General features: G+C 34.7%; 1 protein-coding gene across 1 annotated transcript in view; it reads right to left on the bottom strand.

The window, feature by feature from the left end:
• The window catches only part of TRPM7 (transient receptor potential cation channel subfamily M member 7), a 108,788-nt gene that overhangs the window by 24,055 nt on the left and 60,493 nt on the right, over positions 1-24,240 (bottom strand). The window contains exons 20-27 of the mRNA NM_001206166.3: positions 17,424-17,552; positions 15,540-15,818; positions 10,912-11,086; positions 7,322-7,448; positions 6,072-6,256; positions 5,056-5,188; positions 3,637-4,352; positions 1,576-1,643 (exon numbers count right to left, since the gene is read on the bottom strand). Of these exons, the coding sequence (NP_001193095.3) occupies positions 1,576-1,643; positions 3,637-4,352; positions 5,056-5,188; positions 6,072-6,256; positions 7,322-7,448; positions 10,912-11,086; positions 15,540-15,818; positions 17,424-17,552 (1,812 nt within the window). The remainder of the gene's footprint in view (positions 1-1,575; positions 1,644-3,636; positions 4,353-5,055; positions 5,189-6,071; positions 6,257-7,321; positions 7,449-10,911; positions 11,087-15,539; positions 15,819-17,423; positions 17,553-24,240) is intronic.

The following is a 24,240-nucleotide window of genomic DNA, read 5'->3' as shown; positions in this document are numbered from 1 at the left end:
TTTCCAAATTTCCACCCAGTTGTCCAATTTGTGTGTTTACTGACGAAGCATTCCTTTTCTCATTGATTTCTAATTTTACCCTTACTAAATTCTAATTTGTAGAAGAGTTATTTCAGAGTCATTAAAATGTTTTACTAAATATTCATGTTTCAACTGTACCACCTGTATAGATATTTTAGTATCTAACAACTAATTCCCCCTCATTTTCTTTTTACCTATTCATTTTTCCAGATGAACTAATGAATTTCATTAAACTAATGAGGGTAAGCTGATAAATTCATTTTGTTTCTTTTTAACTATAAACAGGTCACACTATTATGACTTTAAAATATTTCTAAACCTCTACCACCCCTCAGAAACAATGGGTTTTAAAATATTACTACCAAAATAAACTATTACTTTCATTAACAAATTTAACATATCTCAAGAAAATTAAACTTTTCTACCTTTGATGCTTCACATTCTTCACATTACAGCTGATTTACTTAGCGAAAAGTGTTAATCTTCCTTTTGTCACAAAGCAACTCTAATTTCCTTTCTGATTTTAGTTGCTTCTTTTGGAACCAGTTCTAGTTATTTTTTGTTTCTGTTTTGCTTAAATACTTTCCTTGATATACTCTTTGATGCAGTGACACATCAATTTTATAGAATCATGTTTGACAGAAATTCCAGTATGGGACTGAAGAGTGAACTTCAGGTATCTGTAAACTCTATACCTTAAAAGCAGAAACATATGTGCATTTTTTCCTGGAGTGGATCTAAAGTTTTTATTAGATTTTCAAAGGGATGTAACCCACAAATGTTTAAGAACTCAAAGTCTCTGACCAACATGAGCTAGAACTCATTATTCTATTAGCATAGTTCTTTTTCTCTAAGTAGGTTACTCAAAATTGTTAAACTGAAAACATAGCCACCACTTTTCTTGCCACTCAGAGAAACTTATTTCTTTTTGTTTTTAGCAGGAAGCTATCTGCACACTTAAAATTTTTCAGTATATTTTGGCTTTAAGCTCATTTAATAGGGTCACTGTTAAAAGGTGCAATCTGTGGGGAAACCCTAACATTTACCGTTTCCCACTAGGAAATGTCCATTTATCCTAAATGATTTCCCATATATAACAAGTACTTCATAACAGCAAAATGATGCCATCAGAGTGTAATGATAAATTCTTTCAACTGTTGCTGTAACACCTTGTTAAAGATATATTAAGAGCTCAATGAAGTATAAGTTAGAGAATAACAGCCTAAGTCAGGGTAACTACTACTAACAATCGAAGAGAAGCAGAAGTACTAAAAAAACATTTAGGAAGCAAAACCAGTTAGACCTGGCTGTTGATTGGAAGGGAGGAGTAAGAGTGCAAGTTTGCCCTCGTAAACTAGAATGCTGACATTATTAACAGAGGCAGGAAATACAGGAGGAAAAGAAATATGTCTGCTGAGCTTAACATATTTCAGATCATCATGATGATGGATGGTCTCTGCTAAAACTGTTTTTACTGAAAAACATGTTTAATTCTATTTTGAACTAAACCCCAAAACAACCAAATAAATTGCACTGCTGTAAGGATTTACTTACAGATAACATTTCTTTTATCTTGTTTGATGTTTCTTTAAACCTCTGTAAATCCATGCTATCTCTGTGTCCTTAAAAAGAGGAGGGAGAAATATTACAACAAAAAGTACTTGTTTATTTTGATCTATCAAAATAATCTGATTGCCTAGTCTATTCAAACACATGATTTACGTTATGTTGTAAGTAGTTTTGATGGCTCTGCCGTTTTCTGTAGCTTTCCTGATAGTGAAAATACTTGTTAAAAGTTGGAGAACATGAGCTGTTCAGTTTATAGTAACAGGATCCTAAGAGTCCTACAAGTGATATGAAGTGAATTGCTTAAAATTTAAAAGAAGAGGGGAACAATCATTATATTATCAGAGTGTGTGTGTGTGTGTGTGTGTGTGTGTCAGTCGCTCAGTCGTGTCTGACTCTTTGCGACTATAGTCTGCCAGGCTCCTCTGTCCACACAATTTTCAGGCAAGAACATTGAAGTGGGTTGCACTCCCTCCTCCAGGGGATCTTCCTGACCCAGGGATCAAACACGGGTCTCCCACACTGCAGGCAGATTTACCGTCTAAGTCATCAGGGAAGCTTTTATTATCAATAAAAAAGCATTATATATTAAGATGCTTATTATACATATGACACATGCATATTACATATACAGACATCAAACGTAAGGATATCTGTATCCATCCCAGTGGCAATATATTAACAAATAGACTAAAATGTGTTTTTTAAAAATGAAATGGGATATATTTAATGTAGGAAAAATCGTCTCTATAAACCACAGTCTAGCAATAAAGACCAGCATGCTCAGTACCTAGATAAATCATGGGGTTGGCCCTAATGTGGAGACTTCACATAGATGTAACATATTCTCTGAACAATCTCTATACATGTTCCATGACTAGGTAAATTCCTAGGCTGGGAAGCTACATACGGTGTTAAAAACAAGGCTAAGAAGCCACCTCATGGAAAAATTCAAACCCAAAGAGACAGAGGGCCTCCTTCAATCCTTGGAACACTCTGGTTATGTCCACAAACAACTCCAGTTGTTTTCTAAGAATTCTTTCTTAAATACTTTTTATCTTTAATAATCTAAGAGGAAGGCTGTTAGATATGTTATTCTACACATATCTGGGATCTGGTTAGCTCTGTAAAGCATCCTCTCTTCACCTTTTCCTTTCATGTGGCATAATGTCAACATTTAAATAACAAACCATTATCAAAAACAAAACAAATAAAGCCTTAAATATACAAATCAAAGTATTACTTCTTTCTTTCTTCTTGCCTTAACTGCCAAGTTTTTGAGCAGCCCCCTTTCCACTGGTACTTTACTTTCTCTCCTCCCATTCACACTATATTTCACTATAATCTGGCTTCTCCCTACATCACTTCCTTCACCAGAACAGTTTTCACCAAGGTCATTGATATGTTATCATTGCCAAAAGATACATATTTTCAGTCCTCATTTTATTTCAGGTGAGGTATAAGACTGAATCATTCCTTTCTGAAATGCTCTCCTCTGGGTACATAAATGGGTTGGCCATAAATACTCATTTTTCAAGCAGAATCTTAGCTTTCCCTATAGTCCTAATGTAAATATAAGTAATATAACCTTTCATTCTCAAAGGTGTACTAGTTTGAATGAAAAACTATATGGTCATCCTATTTATAAAACACTGTTCTTTGCCAGTTACTTTTAGCCTCCTCTTTCCCTCAGTATTTGAAACTTACTTACACATCACTCTAGTTCTTTCAATGAAAGTTGATTATTAAGAGACTATCCTACATTGAAAAGAAAAGACAGAGTACAAATAAGTTTTCCACACAATCACTATCATAGTAAGTTGCACCAAAGAGGTTATGTGCTAATATAACTATTACAGCCCAATTCAACCTATTTCCCCTACTTCTGATTCCTTTAAAAACTTCAGGACTATATTCTATGAAAAGATAGTGCACTTTTCACACAATTACATAATTTTATTAATCAGCAATTTACTTTTATTTCTATGGTGATAATAATAATTTTATAAAAATACTGTTGACAACAAATATCAGTTTTTCAAAACTTACCTACAAACGCTCCAAATTCTATGTTATCTCCCTCTGCAGCTTTGGAACAAACAGTTTCTTGATCTTTGGTTACAGTTTCCAAGTGGCCTTTACAACTTGGCTGAGATGGTGTACTAACAAAAAATTTGGTTGGTGGGGATGATAGATGTGGTATACTGTTAGATGAACTGCCTGGTTTTTGATTTTTACTAAACATTTTTAAGGTTTCTACTCCATGTATTCTCTGTCGCAGTTCTGGAGGAGAGACAGCACTTGGGAATAAGGCACTGGAAGAGGAACCAGCCTCTGGAAAATTGAATTCTTTTTTCTGGGGTATTACAGGTAAATCCTGACCAAATATGTTACACTGGGAATCTTTTTCATCTTTCATAAAAATATTACAAAGAAAAGGATTATTACTTTCAAGACCACCTTGAGGAAGAGAGGAACTAAGTGTATTTACAACACTGTGCTTTTTCCATACAGAAGGTCTTACAGGACCATCATCAATAAGGTTTTGAGCTAAGTGTTTGGAAATGCTCAATTCGCGTGTGATTTCATTGTGAACTTTGCTAGCTTCTGAAGCTTTCTGGGCAGTGAGTGTTTTTAATGTATCTACAGTCAGGGCTGAAAGATCTTGCAAATGGCCAATTTGAGAATCTAATGATTGTAACGATCTTTTAATATAGTTGACACGATCTCCAACTTCTTTAACCTGAATGCACATCTGTTCCACTCTGTAACGGAAACACAGGCATTTTACAAATGTTAAAAATTATTAGTTTAGAAATTATTTCTGTAATCTTAATAAATGATGTTGGTAAAAAGAAATTTTACATGCACTCAAACAAGGTAAAATATAAAATCTTGTACAATTATTCATTTATAACAAGGCATACCTTATGTTTAAGAAAAATCCTATTGCAATAAAAATACAAGATTTCAAAACACGCTTTTGTGCCACAGGCTATTTATTCCCACATCAGAGTAACACAAGAGTATTCAGCTACATACATTGAATATACATATTCTATATTCTACATATAATATAGAACTATTATTACCACTACTGTAACTACACAAACACCATATACTTTTAGAATGTAGCAAAGCTAATGGAAAGAAACACATGTTTTAAATAATTAAAGATATAATAATTAAGACATAATTATTTAAAATAATTAAACAGTAATTTTTCTCCACCAACTAGTAAAGAATATTAACTCTTTTCTGCCCCCTGTAACAAGGGTCCAAAAACATTAAGAGACTGACTGACTTACATGAAGTAAACAACTGATCTGTCTCCCAATATATAATGTAAAACCATTACTAAACTTACTTGTTTGACAAACACAAATTGCAAAATGACCATGTAAGAGAGACATAACTAACAGAACCCACTCTGACATAAAATCAGTTATAATTAAAGAGTTTCTGAACCTTTCAAAAGTGACACGAATTCTCTCTTCACTCCCAGAATGAAATTTGTCATCTTTTTCATTAAAATACATCTCAACACACTGCTCTTCAAAATCATGAAGTTTCTTTTGATCTTCTTCCGTTAAAAAAAGTTCTATGGAGGGAAAAGGAAAAAAAAAACATAAAGACATCAAGATAAACTTTAGCTGAAGAGTTCATGAAAGTGAAAGTGAAGTCACTCAGTTGTGTCCAACTCTTTGTGACCCCATGGACTGTAGCCTATCAGACTCCTCTCTCCATGGGATTTTCCAGGCAATAGTACTAGAGTCGATTGCCATTTCCTTCTCCAGGGGATCTTCCCAACCCAGGGATTGAAACCAGGTCTCCCGCATTGTAGACAGACGCTTTACTGTCTGAGCCACCAGGGAAGTCAATAAGAGCTCATAAGATCATGTAAATCATCTGCAAATGTTTTCTTATTAAACAACTTACTGTTTCTGAAGCCATACATAAGTCATTTCTACTTCTTTCTTCACTCACAGTGTGATGTCAGCAGAAAATGGTATTTCCCCCTTTTCTAATTTCCTTTTCCTGTGAAACACCCTTTCTCATCTGTCTTTCTCACCTCTCCCTCACCTCTCCCTCAGGTAGAAGAATTTAAACACTGAATTGGTAGAACAAAAAGTCACTGTAAAATTTTAGGCAGAGTTTGACTTTGTATCATGTAGTCTACAAAATATACTAAAAGTGTTATTCTTTATGTAGCAGTCAAAATGGTTTGTAAAACAGCAAGTGTTATGGTTTATATTAGCATTTTAAGAAAACTAAATTGAGATGCCATATCAAAAAGCAAGTTTAATACTAAATTTACTTTTAAAGATAACCATATTGCACTTAAAAATACTTTATGCTTAGGCAAATCCAAAAGCCTTTACAATAACATTAACCAATTAAGTCTTCTGACTAAAATCAATATTTATCTTTCAGTATAATACTGGCATGTGATAAAAACATTTGCCTTAATATACTTTACTTACTTGGTCCATCTGAAGTCTTATCTTTTTTTCTTCTTTTACATATGCAGCAAAAAAGAGAAACTATATGGCTGAGAATGATAAGTGGTGGAGGCAGAACTGGTTTCTCATGATAAGCCATAATGAAATGATAACGTTGGTACTTCCATACAATATTGGAAATTGCCTTCACTTGCAAATACACATTGCTTAAATAACAAAGAATAAACAAACTTAGATAAGCACATTTTAAAGTTTGAAGTACTAAAATTTTACTGTAATTATGTTCTAAACAAGGATTCAAAGAAGTATCCCAATATAAAAAAGACTAAAAGGCAAATGAGAAACTGGAAAAAACATACGCAGCAAAAACATAAACATATTGATATTGTTGAGGGTCTTAATTACAAACCAACATAAAATAGGCAGAAAATATGATTTTAAGCTTTTAAAATGGTATATAAATGACAAAAACAAAAGAAAATATTCAATCTGAAGTAACACACTAACTGCAAATAAAAATAAGACTCTTATGTGCTATAAAAAATAAGCAACCATCAAAAAGATAACACCTCCTATTAGCACAGATTTGGGGAAACAGGCAGATTTTGACTTAAGTGCAAGAAGCCCAAAATATAAATATACTGAATAGTTCTACTTTCAGGAAAACACTCTAAGAAAATACATAAGGACTGATCAAAAATTTAACCACAATGTGGTCTTGGGGAAGAAAAAATTATAAATAATCAAATGCAGCAATAAAACATACTAGCTTAAAACTCATGATCTGTATCATGGAATACTAGCCAGACATTAAAAAACTGGAGAGGAGTATTTATTAATGTAGGAAAAATTCATGTTCTGCTTTAAAAACAGTACACAAAACTATAAGAACATTGTTTTTGAAGGAAAAAAATGGTTCATATATGTTCATAAAAGATAAAGATGTACATCAAAATATTAAGAATGGGATTACTTACGAATTTTCTATTTGCCTTTCTGTTTTGTATACTGTACATGTGTTCTCTGACCATTGAGTAATAAATCCCAAATAAATATTAAATTTATAAAAGAATGGAATGCTGAAAGGTAGCGTCTCAAACTTAGAGCTGATGTGATTTTGAAAAAGCATGCTTTATTTATATTTGTCAGAAATAATTCTTAGTAGCTTAAGCCTCAATATAATCATATTTAAAATTTTGTACAGTTCCTTCAAAAAGAAAACTGTATATTAAATGATCTCATTACAATAAGCAGCTGAGTAAAATTCTTACTTGAAAAATGCAATGAGAAGATTGACCATAATGATATACTGTACAAAGAGGTAGACTGCTTGAAGAAATGGAGTCAACCATGTCCCAGGGCCACAGATATGAGAGATACTGGAATCATTTGCACAAACTTTAGAGACAAAGAAAAAAGAATTAAAACACAGTAATTTAGCAGTTAACTGCTTCTAGTCAGTATTAGATTATATTTGTTTGAAGGAAGTTTTGATTAAGTATAAATCTGTTTCACAGATTCTAGCAAAAGTTTCTGGGCAGGCAGCCATATAAACACAGAAGAATTTTGTGAGGGACGCAGGTACAATTTTACCACTCTATTCCACACAAGGAAGTGTATTTCCATATTATGTCTACCCTTCAAGGTAGGGTTTAGCCAAAGGAACATTAAGGAGAATAAAATTCTGAGATTCAGCCACACATTCTATAAGAAAAATAACTGAACCATAAAAGAGTATGATAAACTCATGGTACATTTACAAACATGTAGACTACTGAGTTTAGTTTATAATGCCACAAAACAGGGTTGAAGGAATGGTTAAAGGGTCTCCCAAATACACAATGACTAGATTTTAATTCCTTGCTTTTTATTGCCTCCACCTGGAATGTTTCTGAAGCTATAACATACCTGGATTAAGGAAGGGAAGAGCTTTAATACCCACCAGAGAGTTATGAGGAATAAGATAAAATAAATTCAAGTATGGCAAGGATTAAAATTAAATAATCATCAATTAGTGACAAGTTTTATACAAATATTTATAATACACTTAGCACCTGGTACTGTCTAAGCATTTTACTTAATTTGGCCTCATCTTGCAGCATGCAGGATCTTAGCTTCCTGACCAAGGATCGAACCTATCCCTTCTGCAGTGGAAGGGCTGTCTTAACTGGACTGCCAGGGAAGTGCTTGTATGCATTTTAAAAATATACACCACTGAAATTCTCATCATGGCTGTATCATTCCTTTCAAATAAATGGTTTTATGGGCAAACTGATGCATATAGTCCTTTCACTCTTAAAAAAATTTTCCAAACTATTTCTATTCTATTTGGATTAGTTTGATGAAGCAAATACCCAAGAAAGAGAATGCAGGAGACTAAAAAACTTTATCTAATGCTTTATAACTAAACTAGAACCACATCAGAAAAAGAACAGACAATAAAAACCTGGAAAAGAAACCAAAAAGGAAACCATTAAACACAAAATTTTACCAGGCTGGTAAAATCTGTTTTAATCAACATCTGGTAACAACTGGTGACCACTATGTTACCATCCCCTGTTCCAATCACCTATAAATAGGTGGGTAAAGAACAACACAGGAATAGGGAGAGGGAGGAGTAAAGTAAGACGGAAGAGAAAGAGCAAGACAGAACACAAGCAAACTAACAAAAATAAGATTCTGTAACTCAATGTGGAGGTCAGAAGAACATCCCTGAAAGTTTGCATTATCATCTATGTTCTCAAGTTGTCTTCTCATTCAGCTGCTCAGTTGTGTCTGACTCTTTGCAAAACCAGGGACTGCAGCATGCCAGGCTTCCCTGACCTTCACTACCTCCTGGAGTTGCTCAAACTCAAGCCCACTGAGTCAGTGATGCCATCCAACCATCTCATCCTGTAACCCCCTTTTCCTCCTGCCCTTAAACTTTCCCAGTATCAGGGTCTTTTACAATGAGTCAGCTTTTCACATCAGGTGGCCAAAGTATTGGAGTGTCAGCTTCAGCACCACTCCTTTCAATGAATATTCAGGGTTGATTTCCTTTAGAATTGACTGGTTCGATCTCCTTGCTGACCAAGGGACTCTCAAGAGTCTTCCCCAACACCACAATTTGAAAGCATCAATTCTTCAGCGCTCAGCCTTCCTTAGGGTCCAACTCTCATACCTGTACATCAGTACTGGAAAAACGAGAGCTTTAACTACACAGACCTTTAACCTTTCTCTGCAAAGTGATGTTTCTGCTTTTCAATTCGCTGTCTAGGTTCATTATAGCTTTTCCTTCAAGAAGCAAGCATCTTTTAATTTCATGGCTGCAGTCACCGTCTGCAGAGATTTTGGAGCCCAAGAAAATAAAGTCTGTCACTGTTTCCATTGTTTCTCCATGTATTTGCCATGAAGTGATGGGACCAGATACCCTGATCTTAGTTTTTTGAGTGTTGAGTATTAAGCCAGCTTTTTCATTCTTCTCTTTCACCCTCATCAAGAGGTTCTTTAGTTCCTTTTAGCTTTCTGTCATTAGGGTGGTGTCATCTGCATATCTGAGGTTATTGATATTTCTCCCAGCAATCTTGATTACAGCTTTTGCTTCATCCAGCCCAGCATTTCGCATGATGTACTCTGCATATAAGTTAAATAAGCTGGGTGACAATATACAGCCTTGATGTATTCCTTTCCCAATCTTGAACCAGTACATTGTTCCATGTCCAGTTCTAACTGTTGCTTCTTGACCTGCATACAGACTTCTCAGGAGGCAGGTAAAGTGGTCTGGTATTCCCATCTCTTTAAGAATTTTTCATTTTGTTGTGATCCACAGAGTCAAAGACTTTAGCATGGTCAATGAAACAAGATGTTTTTCTGGAATTCTGTTGCTTTTTCTATGACCCAACAGATGTTGGCAATTTGATTTCTAGTTCCTCTGCCTTTTCTAAATGCAGCTTGTACATCTGCAAGTTCTTGGTTCACATACTGTTGAAGCCGAGCTTGAAGGATTTGAGCATTACCTTGCAAGCATGACATAAGTGCAACTGTGTGGTATTTTGAACTTTCTTTGGCCTTGCCCATCTTTGGGACTGGAATGAAAACTGATCTTTTCCAGTCTTGTGGCCACTGCTGAGTTTTCCAAATTTGCTGGCATATTGAGTGCAGCACTTTAAGAGCATCATCTTTTAGATTTGAAATAGCTCAGCTGGAATTTCATCACCTTCACTAGCTTTGTTCATAGTAATGCTTCCTAAGGCCCACTTGCCTCTTTAAAAGAACAGAATAACCTTATGCAGAGAATGTATTGAAAGGTGAATTTTAAAATTCAATAGTATATACTGATTGATACAATCAACTAATCAATTCCATTATGCTTGCCTTGTTTAGACATAGGTAACCTGAAGCCAATTTGAGCTAATGAGATAAAAATACAGGTTCAATAGGGAGCATCTTGGATATGAGACATTTTCCTCTGGAGAGAACTATGGAAAACAGTGTCTCTTTCCTCCCGCCACTAATTAGAGAGTCTTAAAATTGTAAAGGAAACCCTTTTTGAATCAGACACTGATTACAGAGCACTGGGATGAAAAAGAACAGGTGTCCTTAGCTATCAGGTAACCCATCACAAAGACACTCTAGCACTTTCTGTTATGTGAATTAATATATGTCCTTACTGTGTAAGCCAGTTTAGGCTAAATTCCATTATTTGCAACTAAAAAAAAAAAATCTGAAATACTTTTTTCAATTAATGTTTATGTTTCTTCTGAGATTAATATATTGTGAGAAGGCTAAGGTTGTAACACCTTAATTTTTGCAAATACACAGTATTATTAAAATGCAATTCTGACTTTAACATAAGATAAATTCATACACATTAAATCCTTACCATCAATTTCATAGGCATAAACTTCACCAAAAATCATCCAGTATGGATGAAAAACTATATCTTTAGCAAGAGTCCAAGATGGTGCTTCACGAGGATAAAGTATTGCCTTTCTGGGAACACCAAAACTAAGTAATACAAGAGCCATAATCACTACAATGTAGAACATATTGGCCACCTGTTAAAAAATGAACACTGTTAAAATACATGGGGATTTATACACACAGATAATTCTTCATCTTAAAAAAGTTTCTAACATTCCAATAGATAGTTTGAATCTTTGAGTTTCTTTTTATTCCTAGCAGTAACATTCAGGAAATCTCATCACTATATAAGCCTGAACATAAAGGAAATTATATAAAAACTGATCTGTGACATCAGGCAACTCATAGGCATCTTCTATATACTGAACCATAACACAGGCTGAAACCAGAGTCTGCCTATCTCATGTCCATGAAGCCTTTTAAAGAAGTATAGACATAAGGGGCAGATGCAAGGAATCAATTTCCGTGAATGTTCTTCCATCCTGAACTCTATCATGGTGCTTTGTCTCCTGGGCTGTGAAACCTTCTAAGAGGTAAATACAACAACAAACTGAATTATCAGTATGTGTGTCTAAAAAAGAACTGATCCCCATATCTGGTTAAAAAACCCTTTTGCAAGTCAGATGGTTTGCAACTATTTAATTTCAACAAAATTAAAAAGAGCCTAACTGAGCTATCACACAATAAATCATTAAAAAACAATTTTTACCATATTCTCTTAGATGGTGCTTTATTAGTGCTTTGACAGCTGCCTTATCACTAAAAATATTTTTTCCAACATTGATTAAAAAAAAAGGACAACTACAATCACTTACGTCTTCTCAAAAAAAAAAAAATAAATAAAAAACAATTTTTACTGCTAAATCACAATGTGAATTTTGACATCATTACTCAGGAATTCAAATAATTAAGTGAAATGTAATAAGAAAACTTTAATTTCTATCCACTTATTATATATACATGTATTCAGCAATTACATATAAAAAAGTGAATGTAGTCTCACTCTAGCAATATGTAGTAGTATTCATCCACAGAAAATAAGGGGAAAATCCCATTCAAGAGACTACATGTATAATAAGTCTGTATTTTAATCTACTATGAACTAAAAATAATTGCAGTAATAAATCAACCTAAAGTAAGTTATTATAACATTTTCATATATGTTTTGAACAAGTATACAGTGAAAGTAGAAATGGAAGGTGAGACTGTGAAAAGTAAAGAGGACAGTAAATCTAGAATAGATGGAGAAATTATAAAACATTTACTTAAATATAATCATTTTGTCTTGATCCTTTAGCTTTAAAATTGTTAGATCTGCTAATAAATTTCCTTTTAAAATTAAGTCAGGGTCTCTGTAACTTGCAATCAAAGAATCCTAATACACTCTCCCAAGATGCAGTTTTTTTACTTATAAAATAGTTAAATAATATCTTAGTTGACCATTTAAGAGCACTACTAAGAGAATGTATGCATTCAATAAACAAAATCTTGGGATAAAAGATTTTAAAAGGCAAATAATTCATCAAAACATTATTCATGGCAGTCGCTATAATTTGAAACCCAAATATATATCTGTAATTAAAGAAAATGCCCAGATCAAAACCCAAACCTGAAATATCCTAAAATTATACAAGGTGTATTGGCTGATGATTCAGAGGTCTCAGAACTTCATACCTGTTCATGTAAAGCCTATTTGACAATCTTAATTCCCCTGCTTTTCCTGGAAATACCACTACTTCATGAAATAATGCAAAATGATGAATAGTAAGTACTCCTTTAATGTAACAAATAGTAAACTAGTAATTTTTAACTGGGGAGAGCTGGATACACTCTCCTAGAGGGAAAAAGTATAGTGTGAAAAAGCAAATATAATAATAAAACTTTATATTCAAAAACTGTAAAAATTCTGTTTTCATAATTTAAAGCAATGCAGGTAATCCTGTATTGGATTACTTAGAAGGGTCACTTAGAAGATAAATTTAATATAGAAAACCAATCTTCCAAGATTAAGGAAAAGGGTTTCAAAAATTCTAGGAACAGATTTTTATAAAGGGGTAGATATTTTAAAAGAATTGAGAAAAAGCATAATATATAAGCCCATTTGTGAAATTTAACACATTCATATACACGTCTTTTTTTCCCTATATATCTCCTGAAGAATGGAAAGGTTTACTTCAAATTGTTAACACTGAATATCTCTGGAGGGTAGTCTGTCTGCTCTTGCTAAAATTTTGAATAGTAATTTTAGAACAAGGAAAGAAGTTACTTTCACAAAAGCAACAGAAGCATAACAAAGTTTATACCCTAAAATCTGAAAGCTATTTATGGCAGGAGTAGGCCCAATACATTTTAGATTTTTTCAGTTCAATGCATAAAGATTGCACATTAAATCTGACATCTATATTTAAAAAACAGAATCTGCCAGTTGGTTAAGCCTATGAGAAAGAGCAAAATAGTGGGCATATTATATCAGGAAAAGATTAGACGTTCTGGTTATAAACTTTAAAAATAGTCTGGATCAGTAAAGAGAGGAAGAAAGAGTTATCTAAAGATATAAACCATGACGGTATTTGTTTAAAGGGACAAGATTAGTGCGGTGAATTGGAGTTGCACATAATCCTTGCAAGACTTTTTCAGACTGACCCTCTGGTTAAAAATCATCATAACAACCTGACTTACCTGCTTTCAAATCCACACACTGAAAAGTAACTTCAAAATGATAAGGAAAGACAGAAAAGTGTCACCGTACTTCTTTTATGGTAAAGAAAAATCAAAATTTAGGGGGAAAATTCTTCAATGGTTTCCCTGTATTTTTCTTCTCTAAAGTCCTACTTTTCAATGTTCTATATACTCGAAGCTATGCCCTCTCTTCTATCCAATGTGCTAACAAACTGTACCTTATCATAAAAGAAGTTCCAGACAGGCTGCTCCTTTTTATTCCCATCTATCTCAAGCTTTCGAAGATTAGTTCACATTTCATTGCTTTATAAGAAAAACCTCTATAGACTTTTCTTTTTCCATGAATCCCTATATCCCCTACTCATTAACTTAATCAATCAACCACATTGATAGTTTACTAATATCTCATATTTCCTAAAATCCCTTATGTAGGACAGGCCCCTCAAGCTAGATTATGTAACTGTTAAAAATAATGACAGGACTCATAAAGTCAAAAAAGAAAAATGTGATTTCACAAAGTTCAGGGACAATATCCCTAATACCTTTGCACTGTCTTGCATAGCAGTGAGAATATAATGAACACTAAAAACTACTTGTTGAATTTTTACTGTTTTTTAAATGCATAATCTGTTAAGGATATAAAAATCAGAGAAAAAAATCTTAAGAACCAACCTTTTAAAGTACAATTAATGTTCACTATTTTTACATTGTTTTTTTACTACTTGAAATGGCTTTATCCATCCAAACAACAAATATTTAGTAAGGAGATTCTATGTGACAGGGACTATGATAAGCACTATAGATCAACACCAAAGTTCCTACTCCAATGAATTTAAAGTCTAGAGGAGAATGTAAATAACCCAATAAAAATGTAGTTTAAAATAAAGTTAGACACAGATAAATATTCTAAAAGGAAGAACATGGGTGCCATAAAATTATACAGATAATAAACTTCATCCAGTTGAAAAAGACAAAAAATTCTCTCTGAAAAAAAATCATGTTAAGAGTCAAGATCTGAAGAACAAAACTAATTACTCAAAAATCCTAAGGATATGAGTGTAGATGAGTATGACCATTTTACACAGGAAAAAAAAAAAAGAGCTATTCTTGGTTCTCTGGTAAGGGCTCTGTTAAAGAAAAATGACAAAGGCACGTGTGACTAGAGCACAGGAAAGAGGTCAAAAACGGGAAGGGTAAGTAAGGTTCAGAAAGAAAGCAAGGAGATGTTACTACTGGTGGAAACTAAAGAGTACACACAATTGCTCTTATTTCTTACAACTGCATGTAAATCTGTAATTATTTCAAAATTTAAAGGGAGCGAAGGAGGGGAGAGAGATAGGAAGAAAGGAAGGAAACCAACAGTCAAACTGGGCAGAGCTTATGTGTTTCATTAAGTACACTGATTCTAGGAGTAATGGAAAACCATCAAAAAAAACATTTTTTTAAGAATGAGAAGTAACATGTTCAGATTGGCATTTTGAAATATTACTCTAGCTATTATATAGATTGAAGACAGGCCAGACTGCTTATGAATAAACAGATTACTAGACTATTGCTGCTACCAGATGATGACAGATTGGATTAGTGTGGTGGCAGTAAAGATGAAAAGAAATTCACAGATTAGACCTGGCAAATGTCTATTTTTTTCAAACAGTCCTAACATTTAAAAGTAGCATTTAAAAATTAAAGTATTTCAAGATAAAACAAGTAAGATTTTGTAACCTTATCCTATTAAACAGTTTCTTCAAAAGTTAACATCCTAAGAAATGGTTTATTTCGAATATGAGGCAAATAAACATGAACTATCTATTCTCTGATTCAAGTAAAACTGTATTAGCAACATTTTTATGATTCTAAGAAAAAAATACCAATAAACCCACAAGTATTATCAGACACCTCCCAACTTACCATTTTTCCAATCATCATTACATAAGGTCCTGCCTGTTGATTTACAGCTAGAAAATCTAGCAAACGCACATACCAAAATATTATGTTAAGACAGTAAATTAATCTTCCAGCCACAAAAACATGATTATCATATGCATTCTCAAAGTTCCATTTTGCTCCAAATCTTAGTCCAAATCCAATGAAGAAAGAAATTATGGCAATTGTATCACTGATATTGAAGTAATCACTAAACCACACTTTAATCTTCTGGCTTATTTTTCCAGCTTCAGACATAAAAATCTAAAGGTTAAAAAATAATAATAATCAATTTCTTCCTATTAAAACAGAATTCAGTTATAACAGCACAATAAAATTTTATATATCTTTTAATATTTCAAAGTATTTTTGACTGTCTTGGTATTTGATCACCAAAACAATTCAGTAAGATATCAGAGACACAGTTCTTATCCTCATTTTCTGTGTGTGGGGGGAAAAAGACCCACAAATAAATAACCTGTTCAACCAAGATCATCCAATTAAGACGCTGTAAATTCTGGATTAGAACAAAGATCCCTAGGCTTGGAATGTGAGATACTTTTGAAAAGTTGTTTTATTTTTCACTGAAACAACACCAGGACATTCAAGCAGGATCTTCCAAAAGTGCCTTATTTGCAGAAAGTAAACAACTCAATGGTTTAAAATGCTATACTTAGCTCTTCTCTTTGATATAAAATGAAAAAAAAATTTTTTATGTGGGAAATGGTAGTACATTTACAGCTTCAAAATCATAGTGAATCATAAATATTGAAAAGTCTCCCATTCTTCTCCACTAGTCAACTGATTCCCCTTCCGACTATAGAGGCAACCACTTTTATTATTATCTAATGAATTCTTGCAGAGCTGTTTTATGAATATACATTTAAAAGAATTCTTTGCAACTTGCTTTTACCATTTAACAACTTAATTTCTTTAAACATATTAGTAAAACAATAGATTTCATAAATATAGTGGCCATGGCACTCAAAAGAATTTAAAATGCATAGTAAGTTATTTAATAAGATAAAATCCTACAATACTTAAGTGGGAGAGAAGTACAATGCCTTCTATTTTTGCAATTTCATGTATTCTCTAAATGTAAAGCACAGAGACATGAAATAATTCTGATGTATTTAAATAAGTATGTTATAAAACAACATATATATAGGTATCATTTTAAACAGAAAATTGTAAAAAGATTTTTAAAACTTTTTTTCCCCCGAAGTCAGGGTATTAGAAAATTTACAATTTTACACTGAAAACTCTGATAGACACAGGGATCTAAATCTAAATGACAATTCAATGGGCAATATAGTACACTTTGCTCAGTCGCTCAGACTGACTCTTTGTGACTCCATGGGCTGTGTAGCCCACGACTCTCCTCTGTCCATGGAATTTTCCAGGCAAGAATACTCGAGTAGGCTACCATTTCCTACTCCAGGGAATCTTCCCAACTCCACACTGGCAGGAGAATTCTTTACCACTAAGCCACCTGGGAAGTCCACAAGATGCTTTAGAGGAGTGTACAATAAGAAACTACTTATAACTTACCTAACTGATTAGCTAGTATATTTAAAATTCTTTGAGAGTGGCAAAGATCATAAATATGAATGTTGAGGAAATAAAAATCTAATCTACTTTTTGAGACAATCACTATCTTTGTAATTAGGACAAAGTTAACAACACACTAATCTCTATTCTTTGGTCATCACTTTTAGAATAGCAGAACCAAACATTCTACACTTTAATAATATCATCACCTACTGAAATTATGAATAACACCTACACATACCCATACACATAACTGAAACAAACAAAACACCCTCTAATTACAAACTAAGTTACTGGTAGGAAAAACTAAAGACATACCTCACGGACTTTCTCAATAGCATAGGTAAAAATATAAGCAATAACAATCCATTCTTGAACTGAAGGTAATCGTTCCATTTGTACAAGAACCACAAATGTATAAAGCATCAGAAATCCTAAGTATGCCAACTAGTAAAAAAACAAAACAAAAAAACAAGATATGAATAAAATTGATTATAAAATGTAATTTACTATGAAAATTTCTAAACATACACACAAAAAGAGACTAAACTAGTCCCTGTGAAGTATCTCCCAGCTTTAACCATTAGAAAAGTTTCAGAGGTTAACTCTTTTTCCATTTATCAACCAGTCATTTATAAATGGCCCCCAAGGTATAAATGTATTATTCTAGACTTTAGTTAACTTTTTAGTACTTCCCACAGGAAGAATTTTATAATACCAGCTTTATGTTCTCAGTATAGTCCACATAATTTCACTTATACCTAAAGTACCATAACATTTTAAACTTACTATAGAATTTCATCACCATCATTCAGAAATGCATACTACCTAGCTCCTCCTTCTTCCAACCAAGTAGTACTCCTAAGAAAGACAACTGGTATTTTCTTAGCTCCTGGTCACTGAGGCTGAATCCCAAGAAATGGAAACAAAAATGAAAAACATTCTTCCTAGGTAAAAGAACATCCCACCTTTCAGACTCTTAACAAGAAAAATTATAAGGAGATAATAAGGAACAATGTAAAATAACTTCTGAAGAATCAATTCATTTCAGAGAAAAACCCAAATTCTTTGACCCCTGAACAACTGTAGCTCATCACTTTAGCTCATCACTGTAGCTCATCACTTGTAGCTCATCTACAAGTCTTAAAGTAAGTCATATCTTTGATTTAAGCTATGGCAGGGAAGGGAAGTACAATGCAATAAGAAAGAAAAAAAGAAATTCCTATAGTCCCATGAATTGTCCACTTTTAGTCATTCATACAAATGCAAACATATGAAACCTATGTTATTTCCATTAGTGGAGAAAGAATTTGGGGATTATATTAGATAATCCAGATTTGTAATTTTAATACCAGAACAAGATCAAGCAAGAAAATCTTCATACTGAGAAGGAAATGTATAGAATTATTCTTAGATTAATGGGCCTGTGTGTGGGTGAGAAAGCAATGATCAAAGAAACAAATTCTCAAATGTTCATCTCAGCATAAAACCATTTGCCTACTTTGGCAACTCAAGAAAAGCCTGACGGCGATGAAAATGAAACACAACAAACATGACAACAAAATTAAAAACAACTGAAAATTTTTCTTGGTAAGAGGAGTAAAAACTTAAGTCACTCAGCCCCTGGATAAAAGTAACCCATCTCATGTTTCTCAGATAGAATCCATTAATCTATTGACATGTATGCTCTTTAAGCTGGTAGTAAAATCTGTCTTTCCACTGGCAAGGAAAAAACCAATTATGTGACAGATAACCAAACGTGTACTACAGTTAAAGAAATAAGCTATTATACCACTGAAAAATAAAACTGTATGAATGATCTAGATTACTTGTATCACCATCAACTAACACTTTAAAAAGGTTTACTTCTAAAATTGTAATATTATCTACAAAGTCCCAAAGCACAAGGAAATTATATTTGTGTATCATAAGTTCTGTATCAAGATTAGTATGGACTCAATCAAAAGTACCCTTAAAGCCTATCCTTTAAACATTTTGTTGGCTCCAAGGAGACCTGGGCTCCATTCTGGGTGGTAGGGGCAGGGCTGCTCCACCCTCAGTGACTCGGTGGTGGGGGGCCCTCCTTGGAGGGAACAGCTGGGAGTAGAATGCATTGCCCCACCCCAAGGCAGGTAGGAGTCCTGGAGAGGGTGCCCCCAACTGAGTAGAGTGGTATCCATTGCAGCCACATTCCCAGCCAAACAGTACCTAAACAGGAGAATCTGGAGCAGAGAAAGGTTTATTGCAGGGCCATGCTTGGTTCACACCCCCCAAAACCCAAACTCCTGAATCTCTCCTGAGACAAAGGACACTCGGAGAGGCTGGCCCTTTCAGCATTTCAAAGTCAGCTTTGACAGCCTGGCTTGTGGGTGTGACAGGAGCCAGAGAGGGAGAAGTGCACACACCTGGGAAGGTGTGCTCTAAGATGCTGGTGTGATTCCTCACCATGATACCAGCAAGAACACAGCACACAGCAGCAGGAAGAAGAGGAGGAAATGGCAGCCTCTCAGGGACTGTGGATGTTTAGGATATGGCCACTGATTTCTCTCAAGGGGAGTGGCAATGCCTGGATCAAAATCACTGGGAATTACACAGGAACGTGATGTTAGAGAACTACTGGGACCTGGTCTCCTTGGGTCTTACTGTCAGCCAGACATGTGGTCACCTTTTGTGCACAAAAGAAGGATCTCTAGGATGTGAAGAGAATAGAGACAACAGCCCACATACCAAGCTTTGTCTTATTATGACACCCAGGTTCTGATGACCAAAAATGTAGGTGTGGAAGATCTGTTTCAAAAAAATGCTGCTGGGAAAACATGAAAGCTGTCACCTTGTAAATTTAAACTGCAATAAATTGTGTAAGATCTTAAGCAAGAGCTCTGTTATTCAATAACTACAACAGCATTTATAATGGAATGACAAGCAATCCTTGCAATAAATCAGACAATAACTTTGACCAAGACTCAAATCTTATGAATCAGGGCACTGAATTTTCAGAAAACCATTCTAAAAGTAATAAATAAAAAAATGTCTTTTATCAAAGCTCAATATTACTACATATAAGAGGATTCATATGGAGAAAAGACTTACAAATGTAGTGAATGTGATAAGGGTTTTAATCAATCGTTCATACTACAGAGGAACATTACAAGTGTAATAAATCTGGGAAAGTCTTTAAAAAAATCTAAGTAGACACAGGAAAATTCACACTAGAGGAAAACTTTATAAATGTAAAGAATGTGGTAAAGCCTTTATATGGTGCTCAAAACTTACCAGACATCAGATAATTCACACTGGGGAGAAACCATACACATGTAAAGAATGTTGCAAAGCCTCTACACAGTGCTTAAATCTTAAGCAGTATCAGATAATTCATATTGCACAGCTTTATCAAGTACAGAATGTTGCAGAGTCTTTGATCAGCATCCATATCTTTAGTTCAGTTCAGTCGCTCAGTTGTGTCCGACTCTTTGCGATCCCATGAATCCCAGCACGCCAGGCCTCCCTGTCCATCACCGTCTCCCGGAGTTCACTCAAACTCACGTCCATCGAGTCGGTGATGCCATCCAGCCATCTCATCCTCTGTCGTCCCCTTCTCCTCCTGCCCCCAATCCCTCCCAGCATCTGAGTCTTTTCCAATGAGTCAACTCTTCGCATGAGGTGGCCAAGTACTGGAGTTTCAGCTTTAGCATCATTCCTTCCAAAGAAATCCCAGGGCTGATCTCCTTTAGAATGGACTGGTTGGCTCTCCTTGCAGTCCAAGGGACTCTCAAGAGTCTTCTCCAACACCACAGTTCAAAAGCATCAATTCTTCAGCGCTCAGCCTTCTTCACAGTCCAACTCTCACATCCATACATGACCACTGGAGAAACCACAGCCTTGACTAGACGGACCTTTGTTGGCAAAGTAATGTCTCTGTTTTTGAATATACTATCTAGGTTGGGAATATGCTATCTAACTTTGCTTCCAAGGAGTAAGTGTCTTTTAATTTCATGGCTGCAGTCACCATCTGCAGTGATTTTGGAGCCCACAAAAATAAAGTCTGACACTGTTTCCACTGTTTCCCCATCTATTTCCCATGAAGTGATGGGACCGGATGCCATGATCTTAGTTTTCTGAATGTTGAGCTTTAAGCCAACTTTTTCACTCTCCTCTTTCACTTTCATCAAGAGGCTTTTTAGTTCCTCTTCACTTTCTGCCATAAGGGTGGTGTCATCTGCATATCTGACATTATTGATATTTCTCCCGGCAATCTTGATTCCAGCTTGTCTTTCTTCCAGTCCAGTGTTTCTCATGATGTACTACTCTGTATATAAGTTAAAAAAGCAGGGTGACAATATACAGCCTCGACGTACTCCTTTTCCTATTTGGAACCAGTCTGTTGTTCCATGTCCAGTTCTAACTGCTGCTTCCTGACCTGCATGTAGGCTTCTCAAGAGGCAGTCAGGTGGTCTGGTATTCCCATCTCTTTCAGAATTTTCCACAGTTTATTGTGATCTACACAGTCAAAGGCTTTGGCATAGTTAATAAAGCAGAAATAGATGTTTTTCTGGAACTCTTGCTTTTTCCATGATCCAGCGGATGTTGGCAATTTGATCTCTGGTTCCTCTGCCTTTTCTAAAACCAGCTTGAACATCAAGAAGTTCACAGTTCACGTACTGCTGAAGCCTGGCTTGGAGAATTTTGAGCATTACTTTACTAGCATGTGAGATGAGTGCAATTGTGCGGTAGTTTGAGCATTCTTTGGCATTGCCTTTCTTTGGGATTGGAATGAAAACTGACCTTTTCCAGTCCTGTGACCACTGCTGAGTTTCCCAAATTTGCTGGCATATTGAGTGCAGCACTTTCACAGCATCATCTTTCAGGATTTGAAATAGCTCAACTGGAATTCTATCACCTCCACTAGCTTTGTTCGTAGTGATGCTTTCTAAGGCCCACTTGACTTCACATTCCAGGATGTCTGGCTCTAGGTCAGTGATCACACCATCGTGATTATCTGGGTCGTGAAGATCTTTTTTGTACAGTTCTTCTGTGCATTCTTGCCACCTCTTCTTAATACCTTCTGCTTCTGTTAGGTCCATACCATTTCTGTCCTTTATTGTGCCCATCTTTGCATGAAATGTTCCCTTGGTATCTGTAATTTTCTTGAAGAGATCTCTAGTCTTTCCCATTCTGTTGTTTTCCTCTATTTCTTTGCACTGATCACTGAGGAAGGCTTTCTTATTTCTTCTTGCTTTTCTTTGGAACTCTGCATTTAGATGCTTGTATCTTTCCTTTTCTCCTTTGCTTTTCGCTTCTCTTCTTTTCACAGCTATTTGTAAGGCCTCCCCAGACAGCCATTTTGCTTTTTTGCATTTCTTTTCCACGGGGATGGTCTTGATCCCTGTCTCCTGTACAATGTCATGAACCTCACTCCATAGTTCATCAGGCACTCTATCTATTAGATCTAGGCCCTTAAATCTATTTCTCACTTCCACTGTATAATCATAAGGGATTTGATTTAGGTCATACCTGAATGGTCTAGTGGTTTTCCCTACTCGATGCTGTAAAGAGCAATATTGCATAGGAACCTGGAATGTCAAGTCCATGAATCAAGGCAAATTGGAAGTGATGGCAAGAGTGAATGTTGACATTCTAGGAATCAGCAAACTAAAATGGACTGGAATGGGTGAATTTAACTAAGATGACCATTATAGCTACTACTGCAGGCAGGAATCCCTCAGAAGAAATGGAGTAGCCATCATGGTCAACAGAAGAGTCTGAAATGCAGTACTTGGATGCAATCTCAAAAATGACAGAATGATCTCTGTTCGTTTCCAAGGCAAACCATTCAATATCACAGCAATCCAAGTCTATGCCCCAACCAGTAACACTGAAGAAGCTGAAGTTGAACGGTTCTATGAAGACCTACAAGACCTTTTAGAACTAACAACCAAAAAAGATGTCCTTTTCTTTATAGGGGACTGGAATGCAAAAGTAGGAAGTCAAGAAACACCTGGAGTAACAGGCACATTTGGCCTTGGAATACGGAATGAAGCAGGGCAAAGACTAATAGAGTTTTGCCAAGAAAATGCACTGGTCATAGCAAACACCCTCTTCCAATAACACAAGAGAAGACTCTACACATGGACATCACCAGATGGTCAACACCAAAATCAGTTTGATTATATTCTTTGCAGCCAAAGATGGAGAAGCTCTATACAGTCAACAAAAATAAGACCAGGAGCTGACTGTGGCTCAGATCATGAACTCCTTATTACCAAATTCAGACTTAAATCCATATCTTACTCAGCATCAAAGAATTCATACTGGAAGAAACCTCACCAATGTATAGAATGTCACAAAGCCTTTAAGTGGCTCACAAAGAATAACAAAATTCATAGAAAAGTAGGAAAAAAAACATAGTAGGAAAAAACTGTACAAATGCAGAGAATGTGACAAAAATTTTAATCAAAGCTGTTACCTCACTCAAAATCATAGAAATCCTACAAACATAGTAAGTGGTGAAAGACATTAGTCCCAAGTATATACTTCAGAAAACAGCCAAAGAGTTCATAGTGGAAAGAAACTTGAAAGATGAAAAAAATGTAAAAGCACTCAATCAAAAATCAAATCTAAATAAATATCAGCAAACACAGTAGAAAGCATTAAAATCAATAACTTTCCAGCACTACTCTGGAAATATTTTCTATTATTTAGAAAATAATCTAAAGTTGAAGCACCTGTAAAACTTATTTGTTGTACTGATCACAGATATTGATCCAATTTATTGTTGGTATTGATGTTGAGCCAGGTATAACTATTATCAGTATCTTTTTTATACTAGTATTATTTAAGGTTATTTGAAAGTAATATAACTCCCAAATTACACGATATGCCTTTCTTTCTAGTGTGAATGTAAATTCATGTGTTTGACTATTGATGCCTCAGAGATAAAAGAAGTTCTATATTAGGGGGCAATCATTTATTTTCACTACTCCATGTATGTTTAAAGACTATAAGGTAAAATGTATAATGAAAATCTAAATGGAGATGACATGTGTTGTTTATTTAAATCATTCTTATGATGACTATTAGTTAAGTGTTCAGGGACTTACTCTAAAGAAAGAGAATCACTCTAAATTTAAGAAGCTGT

This window comes from Bos taurus, chromosome 10, assembly GCF_002263795.3.
Source record: "Bos taurus isolate L1 Dominette 01449 registration number 42190680 breed Hereford chromosome 10, ARS-UCD2.0, whole genome shotgun sequence".
NCBI lineage: Eukaryota > Metazoa > Chordata > Mammalia > Artiodactyla > Bovidae > Bos > Bos taurus.
This window is presented reverse-complemented; position numbering and strand designations above follow the sequence as displayed.